General features: G+C 41.6%; 1 protein-coding gene across 4 annotated transcripts in view; it reads left to right on the top strand.

The window, feature by feature from the left end:
* atrn (attractin) overlaps window positions 1-16,528 on the top strand; it is a 143,473-nt gene that overhangs the window by 71,246 nt on the left and 55,699 nt on the right. For 3 of the 4 annotated variants that reach the window (XM_023951772.1, XM_023951771.1, XM_023951773.1), the window contains exon 26: window positions 14,874-14,952. In XM_023951772.1, the coding sequence (XP_023807540.1) occupies window positions 14,874-14,952 (79 nt within the window). Of the gene's footprint in view, window positions 1-8,876; window positions 9,279-14,873; window positions 14,953-16,528 lie in introns of those variants that run through there. The other variant, XM_023951774.1, reaches the window with a different exon arrangement.

The raw sequence follows: 16,528 nt of genomic DNA on the forward strand, positions 1-16,528 counted from the left end.
TTTAATGCAAAAGTAGCTGTTTCCAGGACCGCTGGGCATCTCTGTCGCGTGCTCTCATGCAGATGCCTGTTCGCCCTCCTCTTCAGCTCTGAGTCCTGCTGTTTGAACTCTACTTCTCCCTCTGTAATGTGTTATCGATTTTAAAAATGAGCAACACCAAAAGTACACGAGTGTTTCCCCAGCTTCCCCACGTGCATGTTTTTTCCCTCAGTGGCTTTGAGCGCGCCGGCCACCCACAGGAAGCATGCAGGCCTTCGTTCATGTTTAGGGAGTACTGACCTGGCATTGATGGCATTGATCCTGCAGCCATGTAAAGGAAGAGCGATGTGATCTAGACAATGAAGGGGTGTGTAGATGGATACGTGACGTGTTTACCGTCCATTGTTCTGTTTGGATTGAAAATTATTGGAACAATGCGATGCATCTCGATCCTTTTGCTTTACTTTTCAGCCTCTTGCTGGTTCTGCTGTTTTGGACGTACACCCGTCAGCATCTGAACACTCGATTTAAGCTATTGTACTAAACTATGTGAACAGAAGCAGATGATAAACAGAAAAGTCTTTTTCTATTGTTTTATATTTTTTTATCTGACAGTCATTTATCTTTATTTTCTGCCACTGTCCGTCCTTTTCCTCCATCCAAATCCTCTTCCATCTTCTCTGGGATTGTGTCCGAATTCCTTCCCTCCTCACCATATAGAGCGTTTTCCATTTTCTAGTGCTGTCTGAATCTATAATTCCAAAATCCAGAGCCCTCAAAATTTCCCAGACGTCCTCACTAGATCCTCACTAGATCGGCGAATATAGACCACAATGCATTGCGTCGGAACTATTTTTGCCAATAAAAATGTATTTAAATGTATTTTTTAAATAAACCATCAAAGTTTTTATCTTCAGAAGACAGTGGACTCATAAATAATTGTCACAAAACGCTCATATTAATTAGATTTTAACTTTGTGAAATCGGTGACATCATATCCGCCGTTTAAAAAAATAAATAAATAGTAGTTAGCATGGTGTCCAAATTACTTTTTCAGTTCAGGGCTCTACATAGGAGCACTATATAGTTTTTTATAGTGCTCTCCATCCACCCCTTCTGTTCTATTTGTTGACATTTTACTTCCTGGCCGCCTTCATCCAGGAAACCCCTCCCTCAGAGTTGCTCTTAATCCCACGGCTCTTTTTTTTTTTGAGGTGCTCTGTCTGCCACTGATTCAGCTCTGATGAGCGCCAGCCTAAACTTAGCGTGCTTCGCCCCAGTTTGCTGCTGGTTCTGTGGCTGCTGCCTTGTTTGTGATGCGGGGGCGGAGCGGGGTGCTAATTAACGGAACATCTTTTGCTCGTCTGCGCTCCAACTTGCTGTCTTAATCTCCGTCTCGCGGCCGGGTCTCCTGCGCTCGCCGTGCCACGTTCCCTGTGGGGACAGATGAAGGTGGCGCCATCCCGTTATCTGCTCTCCCAGCACAGAAACCCCCACCAGCGTTTCTGCAGCTCCCCAACCGACGCGCGAAACAACCCAGTTGTCACAAGGCGCCTCACTGCAGGCTTGTTAGAAGGAGCTCCTGTCTCCGAGCTTGTTGCAGACATTGCTGCATCTTTTAAAAACACACACATGCAGTTCTTCTTCTAGAATGTGACATTCCAAAAACTGCACCGACATGTTTTCTTGGCGGTTGCTTTGAGGGGAAAAGCTCAGTCCAAAATGAAAAGCATGACAGCCAATGCAGACTGGGGCTTTGATTCCACAGTGACCCGAATGACTAATTTGGCAGCTTTAATCCAAACTGCAGGAAGAAGGAAAAAATAGGAGCTAGCATTAGCATTTCTGCTGTGGATGTTTTTGAAGGATGACTCGATGCATCGGCCAGCCCTCCAATGCTTCTGCAAAGCAGTTTGTCGGTTATCTCGCACGTGTTTACACCTTTTCAGTAGAGTTGTCTGTAGAAGTGGGTTAGCCAGCAGAGGCCACGCCTTTTTTAAGTTTATCTACCTGCAGTTACTGGAGCGTCCTTTAAAGGCAAGAACTTGTGCTTAAGCAGTGGGTTTGTTACAATCAGACCGTTGGCCGTTAAAGGAACTGGTTGAACAACAGCAGGGCGCTGTGATGGCGTGTTAATGACCCACTCCCATGTTCTTGTTGCATTTTTCTCACCATGGAGGACATATTGAAAGAAAATTAAGATAAAAACTGTTTTTTTTTGTTGAAATGGTTGCGAATCAGGAGCAGGCAAAAGAAAAGATGTTTCAATCTTATTTGTTGAGTAGAAAATACGCTGTGTGGGCCACAAGCTCCCAGCTCGGCTCCACTCTGATGCTTCCACTTCAGGTCAGGTTGGGCTTGTGAGGGGCTGTAAGCTAGCGGGAGGGTGTGTAAACTGCGCTCTCAGTAACTGTCCCGCCCACAACTCAGAAATGAATTCCTGACGAACTCATGCTGCTCTGCAGAAACTGTGTCCTAGCAAAAAAACTGTTTTATTTTTATTTTATTTTGGCTAAAAACTGCTTCATCATAATTAAAAGACCACTGGGAACGCTTTTGCAGTGGATCAAAAGATGATTGCAGTGGGCTCCCGCTTTTTATGTTCGGGAACCAGAATTTTTTTAAAAATAATTTAATAAAAGATTTTTTTCATTAAGGTTTTATTTCTTTGTTTTTTACAATTGTCTATGCAAAAAAGGTATTCTATCACTTCCTCTGTTGGCAGAAATCCAGCTAAAAGATTTTCTATTTGAAAAAAAATTGAGATTGCTGCTCAGGAAAGTAAAATGTTGTATCAATGTTGTGTTTAAATATTCCCAAATGTTTGAGCCAACATACAAAAAGGTCAAATATGAAGCAGAGAAGAAGTCCCTGACCCAGAATGATTTTTCTAGATGACTTCCCTGGGAAGTCCAAAGTGCCCCGTTTCTTCACCGCTGATTTACCTCGAGCACAAACGCATGTGTTGACCTGCTCCCCCATCAGCAAACACGCTCCCGATAGCTTTCTCTGAGGTTGTTTGCATTGGAAAGTATCGGCCGATTGATGTGTTGCTGGTCTAGGCTTTTCTTTGAATCTGACAATCAGAGAGAACTGTGTTATTATCTTTTTTCTAAAGCACAAGGTATCACAAAGATTGCCATGTTTTAAAGTATTGACAGCATAATTGCGCAGCAGTCACGACAACAGAAAGCTCGTCCTAATTAGCCCAAGTGTCTTTGGCCCAAACACAAGCTGCAGAAATGACACAAACGGATCTGAGATGCATTCATGTTCTCACAATTAACCTCAATTTGCAACATTGCAGCTTTTTAAAATGTCAAGTAAATTATAAACTTCAGAGAAGAGACGTGATTGGATGTGTCTGAAGCATTAAAAGACCAGAAAACAACAGGCTGCTTACTGTTGGAGACCGACTTTCACTGACAGATCAATCATCGAGCTTCTCTTTATGCAGTTTGGACAGATCTGCCCCTTGTACCCCCCTGCTGACGGGTCCAGAGTATCCACACCGTCATCAGATGGGATTACCTGTGAGCCTGCAGGTCCCCGTCATCGTCTGGTCCATTGGTTTGAATCTGCTTGATCAGCAGGGTGTCTACTCCCTGTTCCAGTTTCGTTCCTTGATGTTTTTCTTTGAAAAATATTGTTAAACTTTAGTCACATGGAGGTGGACAGGAGTTGACCCGTGCTGCAGGTTTTGGGTTGCTGTAGAGGTGTGGCTGTGGCTCATGAGGGGGGCGGGTGGGTTTTGCAGTTCCGTTGAGGCTGGTACGGCCGCCTTAAGACCTTAAGAAAATGGACTGTAGCATTACTGTATTTGTGGTAAGTGTATCATAAGGTATTTGTAAGGAAAATGTAAGTTACACGCACTTATAATGCTGTGGTACAGTGTCCTTACCCCACACTCTAGTTGTTAGTAAGGTGTGCACACTGGCACTGGCGAACAAATACTGCCCATAAGACGACTGTAGGATGTCCACGCAAACTACTCTCTGTTTAATTTTAATCATTTCTAAACGCCGGGCTGCGCACAATTATCATGTGAACAGCACTAACGGACCCTTTGCGCAGTTCACATGATTTGCAGAGAAAAAAGGTGTCTTAAAAAGGTGTCTACGACCTTGATATTTCATACGGACACCTGTGTGTCCCGTACAGATTTGCCAACTTGCATGCACCACCTGACGTTAAGACCTGGTAGGGGTGCAACCATTGCCTTTAAACGGCGATTTGAGTCATATCAGGATTTGTGGTTGGTCACACAATTCATCGTTAATTTTGAATGATCTGATTCGATCTGATTCACTGAACTAAAATTGATCCAGGACATCTTTAGCCAAAACTTCAACCAGTGTGACTCAGACAGAAATACCTCTGAAAACAGTGATATATTAATTATTTTAGTACCAACATGTAAGGAAAATACTTGAAATGATTCTCTCAATGGGGTTTAACGCTTCATTTTTACCAACGATTCAGTTCATATCATAATTGGTGGTTGTCAATCTAAATCCTAATCAATTTAGGATCATTTTAAATGATCTGATTCTCTGACCTAAAGTCGATCCAGATCATCATCATCCAAACTTCCAGCAGTGAGACTCAGACAGAAATTCCTGCTACTGAACAGTGAAGTTTTCCAGATTCCTGGATTTCTTCCAGATCATCAAGTGGAAATGAAATATGTCTCCAAACAAACAAGTAAACTAGAATGAATGTCAAATCCATTCACATATTAGTTTCCTAAAGTTCAGCCCACTGTTGTTTTTTCCACATCCAAAGAATCCAAAGGGAACATTCTAGAACATTCTAGACACTGGATGGTCGTATCGGATATTATCTAAATTTAAATGGTATTTTCCATTATTGTTATAATCCATTATTTTATTTTGAAACAATTGTAAAATGGTTTAGGTCGATTCGATTGACAACTTGCCTCAGATGGATGGATCTAGTTGGATAAATCAATTCATTGATTAATTGTTAGTCCCTATAGTTAACTGGACCTCGGTACAAAGAAAATGGATGAATATATTTTAGAATCATCTCTGTGAATGAAGTCGGGTAAAAAGCAAAAGGTGCAGCGTACCTTTGAAAATAGAAAAACCAGAAAGCAGCAGGTTATTTATTTAGCTGATTGATTTGTCAAAAAAGTGTGACTGTTACCGCTCAATTACCATCCCAAAGTTGAATGAAGCCAACATCCTGCAGCCCGGCGGCTCTGTGCCTCTGTGCTTTGGTCAGGGTTGGAACTGTGCAGAAATGTGAGAAAATCCAGTGTGGGGATTTTTTTTGATTTTTTTTTTTTTGCAGCCGCATAATTTCAAGGAGCGGTAGAGGGGTCTCTTGACAGCTCTCTTGAGAAGTGGCTGCTGTTCAGTTTTGCACTAAATCATCATCATTTCCTGTTGCAAGTCAGTGAAATGGAACAGGAGCTTTCACCACTCCATTTTACAGCCTTCTCGCCCTCTGAGCACACAGAAATGTTGCCCTAAAATGGGAAAAATTAATGTCAGTCCTGGCTTTAACAGCCGTACATCTGTAGACACACCGCCACCTGCACGCCCTTCTACTGAAGCCATTCAATGTAGTTTCAGAAAACACATGCAGACAAATTCTGAGGAGTTTTATAATAAGCATGGCAGCGATACCTGCAGCCCTCCATGTTGTCCTTAAACATACTTCTGTGAATGCGCTCAGGCTTTATTTATTCACGCGAGACGGTCGGCTCTGCCCTCCAAGTCCTTTTCACAAACGCGTGGCTCATCGTCACGCGCACACATCTCATCGATCGGCTCTTTCTTCTTTACTGAATCCTTTAAAGCTTTGAACTGCTGCTTGCATGGCTGCACTTGTTGTGCTCGGCCTGATGCGATCAATTCCAAATGTCAGTTTAAACTACAAGTTGTTAACTAACAACAAATCTTTCTCCTTATTTCCCTGTGGCGTTTGTTCTCTGCATCATTACGGGGATGAAAGCTCGTCTGTCTGTAGGTTTGGAATCGGGTCAATCGCCACGATTGACTGGACAGGAAACGATGCATGACCACGCTACGCCGTTCCTTCCTATGCACATTTGTGTTTCTTCACCTGGTGAAGTAGTCAGATTGAAAAGTTTAGAATGAATGGAAAAAAAAATCAGAGATTTCAGTAGTGAAAAGAAAAAAGTTCATTTTTATGCAATCCTAACTTTACAACAAAACAGTCAACTATATATTAATTATTTTAGTGACAACATGTAAAGAAAATACTTGAAATGATTCTCTCAATGGGGTTTAACGCTTCATTTTTACCAACGATTCAGTTCATATCATAATTGGTGGTTGTCAATCTAAATCCTAATCAATCTTGGTTCATTTTAAATGATCTGATTCTCTGACCTAAAGTGGATCCAGATCATCTTCATCCAAACTTCCAGCAGTGAGACTCAGACAGAAATTCCTGATACTAAACAGTTTTCCAGATTCTTGGATTTTTTCCAGATCATCAAGTTTAAATGAAATATGTCTCCTAACAAACAAGTCAACTAGAATGAATGGCAAATCCATTCACATGTTGGTTTCCTAAAGTTCTCCACTGTTGTTTTTCCACATCCAAAGAATCCAAAGGGAACATTCTAGAACATTCTAGACACTGGATGGTCACATGACTTTATTCAAAGTCTGTCCACACATTGGACTGGAATGATGGACTGATCCGTGTTGATGGCATCACACGTGCAGGGGTTGACATAGCCCAGAAATTTGCACTGGCCCACAGGGCCAGTAGTTTTTGAAACTTACTGGCCCTGCCTGAAAGTTACTGGCCCGACACCGCGCATAGCGGGACCCGCCGCTCCGCAGGTGCTTGCAACTTTAGGGGGGTCTGTGGGCATGCCCCCCCGGAAACTTTTAATATGGTACAATTTGGTGCATTCTGGTGACATCACTTATTTCTACACTTTTCAATGACTGAAAATAGACCATATCAAACTTAAATCTGCTCTAGTCTGTTTCAGATGTTTTGAAGAGAGCACTGCAGTGTAGTAGTTAACACTAGTTAAGAAGTTTTCATGCTGCTTCTAACGTCAAATATCGCAATAAATCATAAACCTCAAATGTGTTAAAACAATCTAATGGCAGCTTGAACCATTTAACGAATCAAATAAATCCCTTAATGCATTTGACCAATCGGATGGACGCCTTCACATTGTTGACCAATCAGATGGAGCCCTGTTATGTTAGATGTTTGTAACCTATGTCAACGTGGGTCATTTGGAGTATAATTTTTAAACTGGGAATGGTTATTTGGTTATTTTGCTGTTTGTTTATATACCGCAAATTATATCGTTATCGCAATTTTAATCTCTGATATCGCATATCGCGAGTTTTCCTCATATTGTGCAGGTCTAACTGAGATCATTCAGCTAACTAGAAATACTTACTGCTTAAAGTGTTGTAAAGAAAAACAAAATTTAGTAGTTTAACATTCTACTGCATTTGAGTCTGAGATTCAGGTATTTGGAGTTGCCTTTGATTCTTTGACATTCAGCTTAAAGCTTAGTGCATACAGTTTCATCTTCAATGCATTCATTAAATATCTTGCTGTCCATACTACTAATTATACCCACTACTCCATCCAACATATTCCTATCTATTCCTGCCATGTCTTCCACATCTCTGACATGCTTCAGTCTCTCTTCAGTGACGGTGTCGGATTTATAATCAAATGTAATGATAACCCACTGGCTTGTGCCTTCGTTGTTGCTGTTTAACATTGTTTTGTATTGAATTGTTACATTCAATAAAGTTTGAAAAAAAAACAGTAGTGAGCGCGTGCCGCGTGGTGCTCGGCAGTGAAAGCCGCGCGCGCGCAGGCGGGAGAGAAGGAGAAGTGATCAAAGGTTTCCCATAGAAACCCTTGAAGTCTGAACACAGGACTAGCAGAAAAACTAAATTATGAAGACGAGGTAAATCTACACGTTTTCGCAAAATTTACTTTATTGAAAAAGGTGAAGAATATATAAACCGTTAAATATTTTAGTGGCCCGAGCGGACAAGTGAAAAGTAAAGTCTTGTGGTCCGCACTGCTCGAAAAACAGGACCGGGCCAGCGGACAAATGGCTATGTCGAGCCCTGACGTGTGTTGTCCGCTGTGATGCACTTGGCTGTTTTTACCTCTATTGTACCTCAATCCAAATGGTACTTTTCAATATCAAATAACAATTTATTTAATTATAACAAAATTTTTAGTAGTTTAGATTGATCTGGTTGGATCATATAGAAATCGATGCATCAATGAAGTGTTACATCGTTATTTTACCAAAAATCTCAAATCTTTTTATTTAAAATAGTTGTGTAATTCTCTTTTTACATAGTAGAGAAAGTAAACATGAGTCAACATTCTTGAATTTCAGCTGCTTTCTGTAGTTTTTGAAGCGCTCAAACCTGCACACACTCTGTTCCCCGTCAGCGGTGTCTTTGTGCCGTAGTGCAGACATGGTCTTTGTGCTGCAGACTGAAGATGGTCTTTGTTTTATCATCAGTGGAAATGCAGAACAAACACTCAGACCCAGCCTGCAGCTCTGCTGCTCCAAGTCTTCTTAGAGTTGCTGCTCTTTCTTCTGTTTCCTTCTTTCTCCAACTTTTTCTGGACGTCATGGCATCAAGCTTTCACCTGGTTTTTCCTTTGAGAACCGTTTGTCCTCACCCTGTTTCCCTCTTTCGTTCGGACTATTTGTTTCTTTGTGTCTTCAGCCCCTCTGCAGGATGACGCTCTCTCTTTTTTGGTAAAATTGTTCCTCCCTTTTATTTTTACCTTCCCACGCATCTATCTGCTCTTTCCGCGTCTGACCTCATGTTCGGTTGCAGGTAAAGCGCAAGAAGCTCCTCACCGCTAATCCTTTCTCTTTATAGATCCACCACAAGCTGAAAGCTGCTCCGAGTCTAATTAATAATTGAATGGAAACACTCTGTTGGACTCAGAACCTTTTACTCTCTGCTCCTCCTCTTCTTCACCTGCGTGTGGATGAAGGCTTCAGGAACCAAGCTGAAACCCTGTGAACCTCTCACTCCTTCACTCCCAGGGAGTCCCCGGAGGACCACAGTCCTTTCACCTCATCCCGCTCCTGCTTCCTCAGCCAGCACACGTTTGCAGCTCCGGCTTTTGTGGAAATGTGTTTCGACAGGATTTTACACGGACAGACGAAGGCCTGCAGGAGAGAGAGAGAGAGAGAGAGCCCTCGTTTCCGGTGTAGGTACCAAAACTATTTGGCCTATAATAACCATTGGGGGTCCTTCGGGGTGCTGGGGCTAATGCTGACGTCACATTATGTGATTGGCTGTTCGTTGGTCCAATGACGTGTCAGATAGTGATTGGTCTGGACAAATTACGATACTACCATGGAAGATATGCGGTTGTAAACAAACAGAGCTACGACAGATTATCTTCTAAACAGGCTTTTATTATTATGATTACTATTCAATGCATGTTCACTTATAGTTAACATTACAAGGAATAATGTCGGACACAACTTATGAGGGAAAGTAACTTTGGGATGAAAATATGTAGAGCCACAGCAGATCAGGAAGTGGGGTTACCGTAGTGTGACGTTATCCTCAGTCGAAAAGACCCCGAACGGTTATTGCAGGCCGAATAGTTTTGGTTTTCTACACCGGTCCGACTGTTCGCCTGTGACGGAGAGAAACGGAGAACATTCTGTTGGACTTTTTCTTTTACATATTGTAATTACCAGCATCTGCAGCACAACATTTGCAGCAAATTTCCATATGCATTGCAAAAGATTTACATAAAAATTGTTTATAAACTATGTAAAATATGCATGACCAACCAACATGGATGACAAAAAAACGACACTTCATTTGTGGAAAATGTGCAAAATGTTCGTAGTGTTAAACAGGCTCAAATGGAAACGCTCATTTTAACCTTTTTTAAGTTTAACCTTAACCAAAAAACAATACATTCACTCCCATTTTATGCACCATATACATCTTTATAAGGGTTTAAAAGCCAAAAAATATGTTTAGCATGAAAAAATACTTTACTCAAACTGTAACTGTACAATGAAAAATACATATTTGTTCAAAACTAGTAGTTTGTTTTTGAATATGATGGGAGACAATCTTTAATCTTTTTTTCTTTATTCAATTTTTGAATGCCAACATAAATCAGAACCTTTTTTTCCAACCATGAACGTAGGACGTGAGAGTTTTTCCCACCCTGGAGTGAAAGCCAGCAGCAGACAGGATCAGCCTTCAGCAGCCTTTGGACAATGGGGCAGTGCGCTGGTTTTTACCCTGAGGTCAGGCCGGGACTCGTCAGAGCTCACCTCTGTGGCCTCAGCGCCCCTTTGCTGCACTCCTCTTCCTCTGGAGGAGACGGCATTCGACGTGTTGAACCCGATGAAGATTTGATGGAGAAAGGTTCGCACATCGCACTTCCTAGCTGCCGCATGTTTGGTCCTTCCTGGTGCTCGAGCAGACTGTTTAGATGTGGAGAAGCTCTCAGTGAAGAAAACATACGTTTATAAAAGTTCTAGACAATCTTAGATCAAAATTAAATATATTTAATATTAAAATATTAAATCTTCTTTTTAGTATTTGTGTATTTTCAATTAAAAATGGTCATGCTGGATTCTTTTAGCCTTTCTCTACCTTCATGAAGACCCAAGTGCCTTTTTGATACACATCCTCCACACACATTTACTCACAACACACACTTTTTCACAGAGACTTGCACATGCATGCACACACACTCATCGTGCACGTGTGCAGATACATGCAGTGACAGCAAAGCATTAGCCAGATCACCTTGACCGCCTTGCTCAAGGACACTTTGACATGGGAAGGAAAGGCGGGAACCAAACCTGCGACACACCAATCAGAGGTTGACCGCTCCACCCCTCCACTGTGACTGTAGTAATGGTCTCGTCTTGGTGTGAATGTTGTGTTTAAATAAGCATAGCTGCAAAGGGTACCACCCCCTGCCCCCAGACAGAGCAACAATGAAGGTTCCCTCTTCTCCTCTGCGGTTCATCTGTAGAAAAAAGACGTTGATGTCATTTTCATTTTCATGGTTGGTCGCGTCTGAGAAGCTGCAGATTTCAGGCTTTTACTGAGTTGGACTGTGTTTCTTCTGTGTTTGTTTCTCTGAAGTTACCCTCTGGTTGTAGTTTTTATTTCATTCCATTTTCTATTCCAATCATTTATATTTTCTCGTCTTTTCTCTAATCTTCCATCAGTCCAGGCCTCTCCTTTCCAAGTCACGCCTGTGTTTGATGCCTCTGTCTGCTTTGTTTGCATTTTTCTCTTTTGCCTCCCACCTTGATAGGAGCGGAGGTCTTTGATGTGCGGCTGATTTCTTTTCACGCCGGCCGTTCATCAGCACGCCGCCCCTTTTAAAGCATGCAGCAGAGAGGCGGATCAATAAGACGGCTGAATGGATAGATCTTTTAAGAGTCCTCTTCAGCCTGGAGCGATTGGGCTTTTTTATCTTTTTTTCCTTCCTGAATGACTGGCTCTCTAAGGAGCGACACAGGTTGAGCAGACGAGGGTTACAAAGAAGATTAAAGATCTGAGCGCATCACAGGAGGTATTAAAGCAGAGAAATGCAATTGGATTAAAAACTAGGAGGAAAAATCAGCCAGGAGTTAAGTGTCTTCTGATCCAGCGTGGGAGTTCCTAATTAAATGTTCCTCAAACCCTGAGATACTTTTTAGCAGGTCGTCCTCTGTGATCTTACACAAATAGGCCCCCCCCTCTGTTGATTCTACAGATGCGACTTAAACCAAAATGACCATCGCACAGGCAGCTGCTAATGTCTGTTCAAACTGGAGCCAACAGGAGGTCAAACTGGGAAAACAGCTCTGTTTTTCATAATGCAGATGTGTCTTTTCTGGATGCTCAAACGTGTGAAATCATCTAGATTTGTTGCAGTGAAAACTGCTCAGGAGCAGACATCCTCACTGTATTTTGGATATAGATCAACTCTGATAAAAGTGAGTGCAGTGTTCCGAAAGTCTTTACCTGCTCAGCAGAACAGGACTAGCAGTGTCAGAAAGTCAATCCCCCGTAATGTCAAGACAACTCTTCCTTCATTAAGCAGCACACTAGAAGCTAAGGAGTCAGGAAAATGAGTGCGACCGACAAGAACCGTCTCACGGAGTCAAGAGTCAACGAGTAACAAAAATCTATTCACACCAAATTAATTGATTTTTTTTCCACCTCTCGGTCAAATAGTGTCGTCACATTTGGACGTTACGGCCACTCGATGACGTCATCAATCATTTACATTAGTGCGTCTAGAACAACACCGGTTTTATGACTTTAGAAAGTCGTTCTGAAACTAAAAGTCATTACTTGTATTTAAATGTAAACTTCTGTTTAACATCTGCACTTAGTGAGAAACAGTGTTGCCAGATAGAGTCACGGTTTTCCAGCCCAAAATTCATCAAAAACCACCAGGTCCCACAAAAAGTTAATCAGGGATTAATTAGCAGTAATTAATCATACTTTATTTATCACCTCGCATTTTGATTGAAAGTCCAACTTTGAGACATTTTTAATGATATTACATCAATGATTTTGCTGCTCGACAATGCAAAACATAAGACAGTGGACTCCCACAGGACGTGGACCCCCCCCCCCCCCCCCCACTTCGTGTTTTTCTTAAACATTGAGAACAATCGGGAACAAAAAAGAAGGAAAGCGGAAAAAAATACATTTTTCCTGCATTTTTTTTCTTTTTTGTGAATTTAAGTGAAGTGAAAGAAAAGCAAATGTAATAAATGCATGAAATGCAATTAAAGAGTGATTGGGTTTTTAAAAACCTCTGCTTGTGAATCTATCATTGTAAAAATTATAAAACATTCAAAACTAAGTCAAATATCACCTGAGATTACTCCAGAAACGATTTGGTGTTTTTCCTCATTTTGTGCAACACCAACAGTAAAAAGCCTCCCAAAATTAAAATGTTGCATCTAAAAAGCATTTATGGAACAGTTATTGGACACATATTTAGTTGCTCATGGTGGAGAGGACGATGACGTGGGTGGTAGTGTCTCACGTGCCTCTCCTCACTGCACGACTCTGGTTGAACTGACCCCAAACCTTGCACTCAAGTTCAGAACCTAAACCGCCCAATTGGGCGGGAAACGGCCCAATCTGGCAACACTGGCGAGACGCAGGCGGGCTGACCTTACTCTGAGTCCTGGGGGGAAAAAACAGCCAGATTTTCCCAAAAATCAACCTTCTTAAACACCTATACAAAGAGTGATCTCGTACCTGTACTTGTACTGTTGTAGTGACAATTCAAATTCCAATTTATCAATCAAATGAATGTATTGTCCAGCCCTATCCATGAGGGGTTCTTCTTGTTAAATACCTAAGTAAACCAGTGTGGATTTGGCCTCATCTGGAGTCTGACTTCACTCAGACGAATAACAAATACCAGACATTTCACACGATGAATCTGAAACAGACCAAAGCCGGAGTTTGTCCTCGTTTACTTTTTAGTTTTGTACACAAAACCAAAACTAATGCAAAAAAAGAAAACACACACACAACACAATTAGAAGAAAAAAAATGTGTACGCTTGACGTCTTTTCAGCTTTAGCTACCATTACAGGCATTGCTAGTTTAATTAGCTTATTAGTTGATCAGCTTTTTACTTCACAACAGACGCTGAAACGTCTCTGCAGTTTCAGTTTTAGATGCAGAGCTTTTGAAACTTTACAGTGATCTAAACGATGAAACAACTTTTCACGCAGAAACTGAGAGGTTTTAAGGTTACGTCTGACTCTTACGGGTAAAGCTGTTCTCATCAGAAAGGTGGACTCTGCTGACAGAAGCTCAGACGAATTTGTGCTGAAGTTGTCCAAGATGCTGTTTGCCTTCAAAGCAAAAATGTAGTCTTGATCAAAGTAAAGAAAGAGCCAGGAAGCCGGCACAAGCACACAACACTGCAAACTCAACAAAGAAAAATGACAAAAATAATTGCAAACATTTTTCTTTGTTCGGTCCATTGCAACAGGATTTAAACCCCCTGACCTCTGACCTTTTTAGTTATAACACACCAGCCTCAAGTCCAGTCCAGGCCAGTCCTTCATCTTGGATGAAAATATAATTTGAGTAAAGCAAACTTGTTCTTAAAGAGAATCAATGGAATGTTCCTGCTAAAACTCAACTTCACATGTTAGTAATCTTAGCTGGACGGACTCTTGTTTCCAATAACTGCATCCTCTCACGTTCTCCTTTTTATTCATGTCATTGTTCAGGGTTAGCTGACAGCAGAGCAGCAGAACTGCAGCCGTTCTTTCAGCTCCCATTTGTTGACAGAATGAAAGCTGTTTAAGAAGGTTCTGCCACTGCGCTGTTGAAGACAGAATTACACATTCTCTCTGTCATTTTTTTCTATCCGGTTATGTTTAAAAGATGATGATGTTTTTGGTCATTTGATTTGCCGCATCTCTTTCAAGGTTAGCATTTCAAGGTCTGTTGCTTCACTCTTTATCCCCCTTTGTTAGAGGCAAGAGGCAAGCTGCTCAGACAAGAACAGAGAACTTTGTGGTCCGGTGAGCAAAGGAAGAGACAGCAGAGGAAACCAGGCTTTTACAAGACTCCACAAAATCCCTTCAAAATAGAGATTTGACAGCAAATCATCTGTGTAGCAATGAAACTAGTTTCAGCTGAAACAGCTGTCAGGGAAGTTGTTTTGTCCCTTAAAAAGTTAGAGTTGGAGCCCCCCTTCTGTCCCGTCTGGACAGCAAAGCTGGAATTTTCTTCTACAGTAGGATTGTGAAATGCTTTGTTAAAATGCACCGTGCTGAAATCCCCTCTGCAGTCGTTCACGACAGAAAACCTTCATGACTGAAGCACGTCTTCATGTCTTCACAGCTGCTTCCTGTCTCTGCTGCTGGTGGCCGCTGTGGTTTGGAAGATCAAGCAGAGCTGCTGGGCCTCACGACGCCGAGAGGTAAGCCTTCCTATTTTTTCTATGCCAGATGAAGTCAGAGTGTTTTTGTGCTTTTGTCCGGTGCTTGACCTGTGAGGGTTCTTAAACGGTTCTCTGACGGTTCTCCGTGGTCATCAGGGCAAAGATGAACTGCAGTCAGTCAGATCTCAGTTTCACTGCTTTTCAGCATTCGCTGTTCTTTCATTGGCTAAACAGTGCTTCAACCACAATGAATGGAGATGACGACTGCATTTGATGCATCAACACTATTAACTTTTTCAGGAAGAACTAGCTCCATGGATGGAGAGACAGACCTGAATGAAGAACTTTGTCTTGAACTTCCTTTTAGAAAACTCTTATTTTAGTCCAAAAAGTATTTGTTAAAGTGATTTAAGTATCAGAAAATGTGACCTTTAGTGTCTCTCTTATTGATATCAAGGCAAACAGGCTGTCCAAGAATTGAACCACCAACCCTCTGATTGGTAGATCAATATCCAGTGAATTTGAGTTCTGCCTTTTCATCAAGTGCCTTCTGCTCCTGTGACACGTTTGCTAATGAATGTCAGATATCTGGAGCTTTAACGACTGAGGCAGTCTTTCATTAAGTGGGAAGAAACAATGTTTAACATCTTTGCACATTAGCTCAAGCTGCAAATTTTGGCTTCTTTTCTCAGTTTAAAATGAAGACATTTTCCTGTCAGCCAGATAATAAGAGTCTAATGGATGCTTTTATCTCCAGCAGCCCTAATTGCTGCTGTGCTTCCTCCTTAAACTGGATTTAGCAGATCTAAAATTACCAATAAAAAGACAGACGGAAAGGCAGCATGCCAGCCATCCAACAACGATATTGCTGAAGCTGTTTCTTCCTTCTGTCATGTTCACCGACATTGTAACTCCTCTCAGAAAGGATTTAAATGTTGTTCCAACCTCAGGTACAATCCAGTGGATCCAAAGGGGAAGGGCACTCAGGGTTCACTTCTGACATGCAAGGTCCAAGTCCTTTTCAAACACACTTGATGCAGATGTCCCTATACTCTAGACCAGGGGTCGGGAACCTTTTTGGCCGAGAGAGCCATAAACGCCACATATTTTTAAATGTAATTTCGAAAGAGCCATACAATAATGTAGTGTCTCCTTCCCACACTGAGGCACTGAGACTTAACCTCTTTAAGGTTCTTTATTCTGGTTACTAGACCGTAACCAACGCTGTACAATTAATTCAGCAACTCTTGAATCTCTCCCACCGAGACGAGAGGAGAGCGCTTCTCCCAACTTTCTATTTCTTCACTGCCGCCACAGCCCTCCCATATACCTTATTTGGCCAATAGCTGAACCCCATTGGTCCAAACTCCTTAAACACAGGCTGAGTGACAGAACTGAGGGCCAATCAGATCTCTGCTTGATGCATTCAATGAACTCCGGAATTTAGAACGCAACCAAACAGCCACCAGTTTAACTCAGTCCGCTATAAATTTAAATTTAGTTTAAAACTAAATATACCAGTGAATGTGTGTATTTGATGTAATTTCAACACTTTTAAAGTACAATAAGTCTGTGGATTCTTTTTTAATAACATTATTATGCTGTTGCAAATAAA

The sequence above is a fragment of the Oryzias latipes genome, chromosome 22 (genome assembly GCF_002234675.1).
Source record: "Oryzias latipes chromosome 22, ASM223467v1".
Classification (NCBI taxonomy): Eukaryota; Metazoa; Chordata; class Actinopteri; order Beloniformes; family Adrianichthyidae; genus Oryzias; species Oryzias latipes.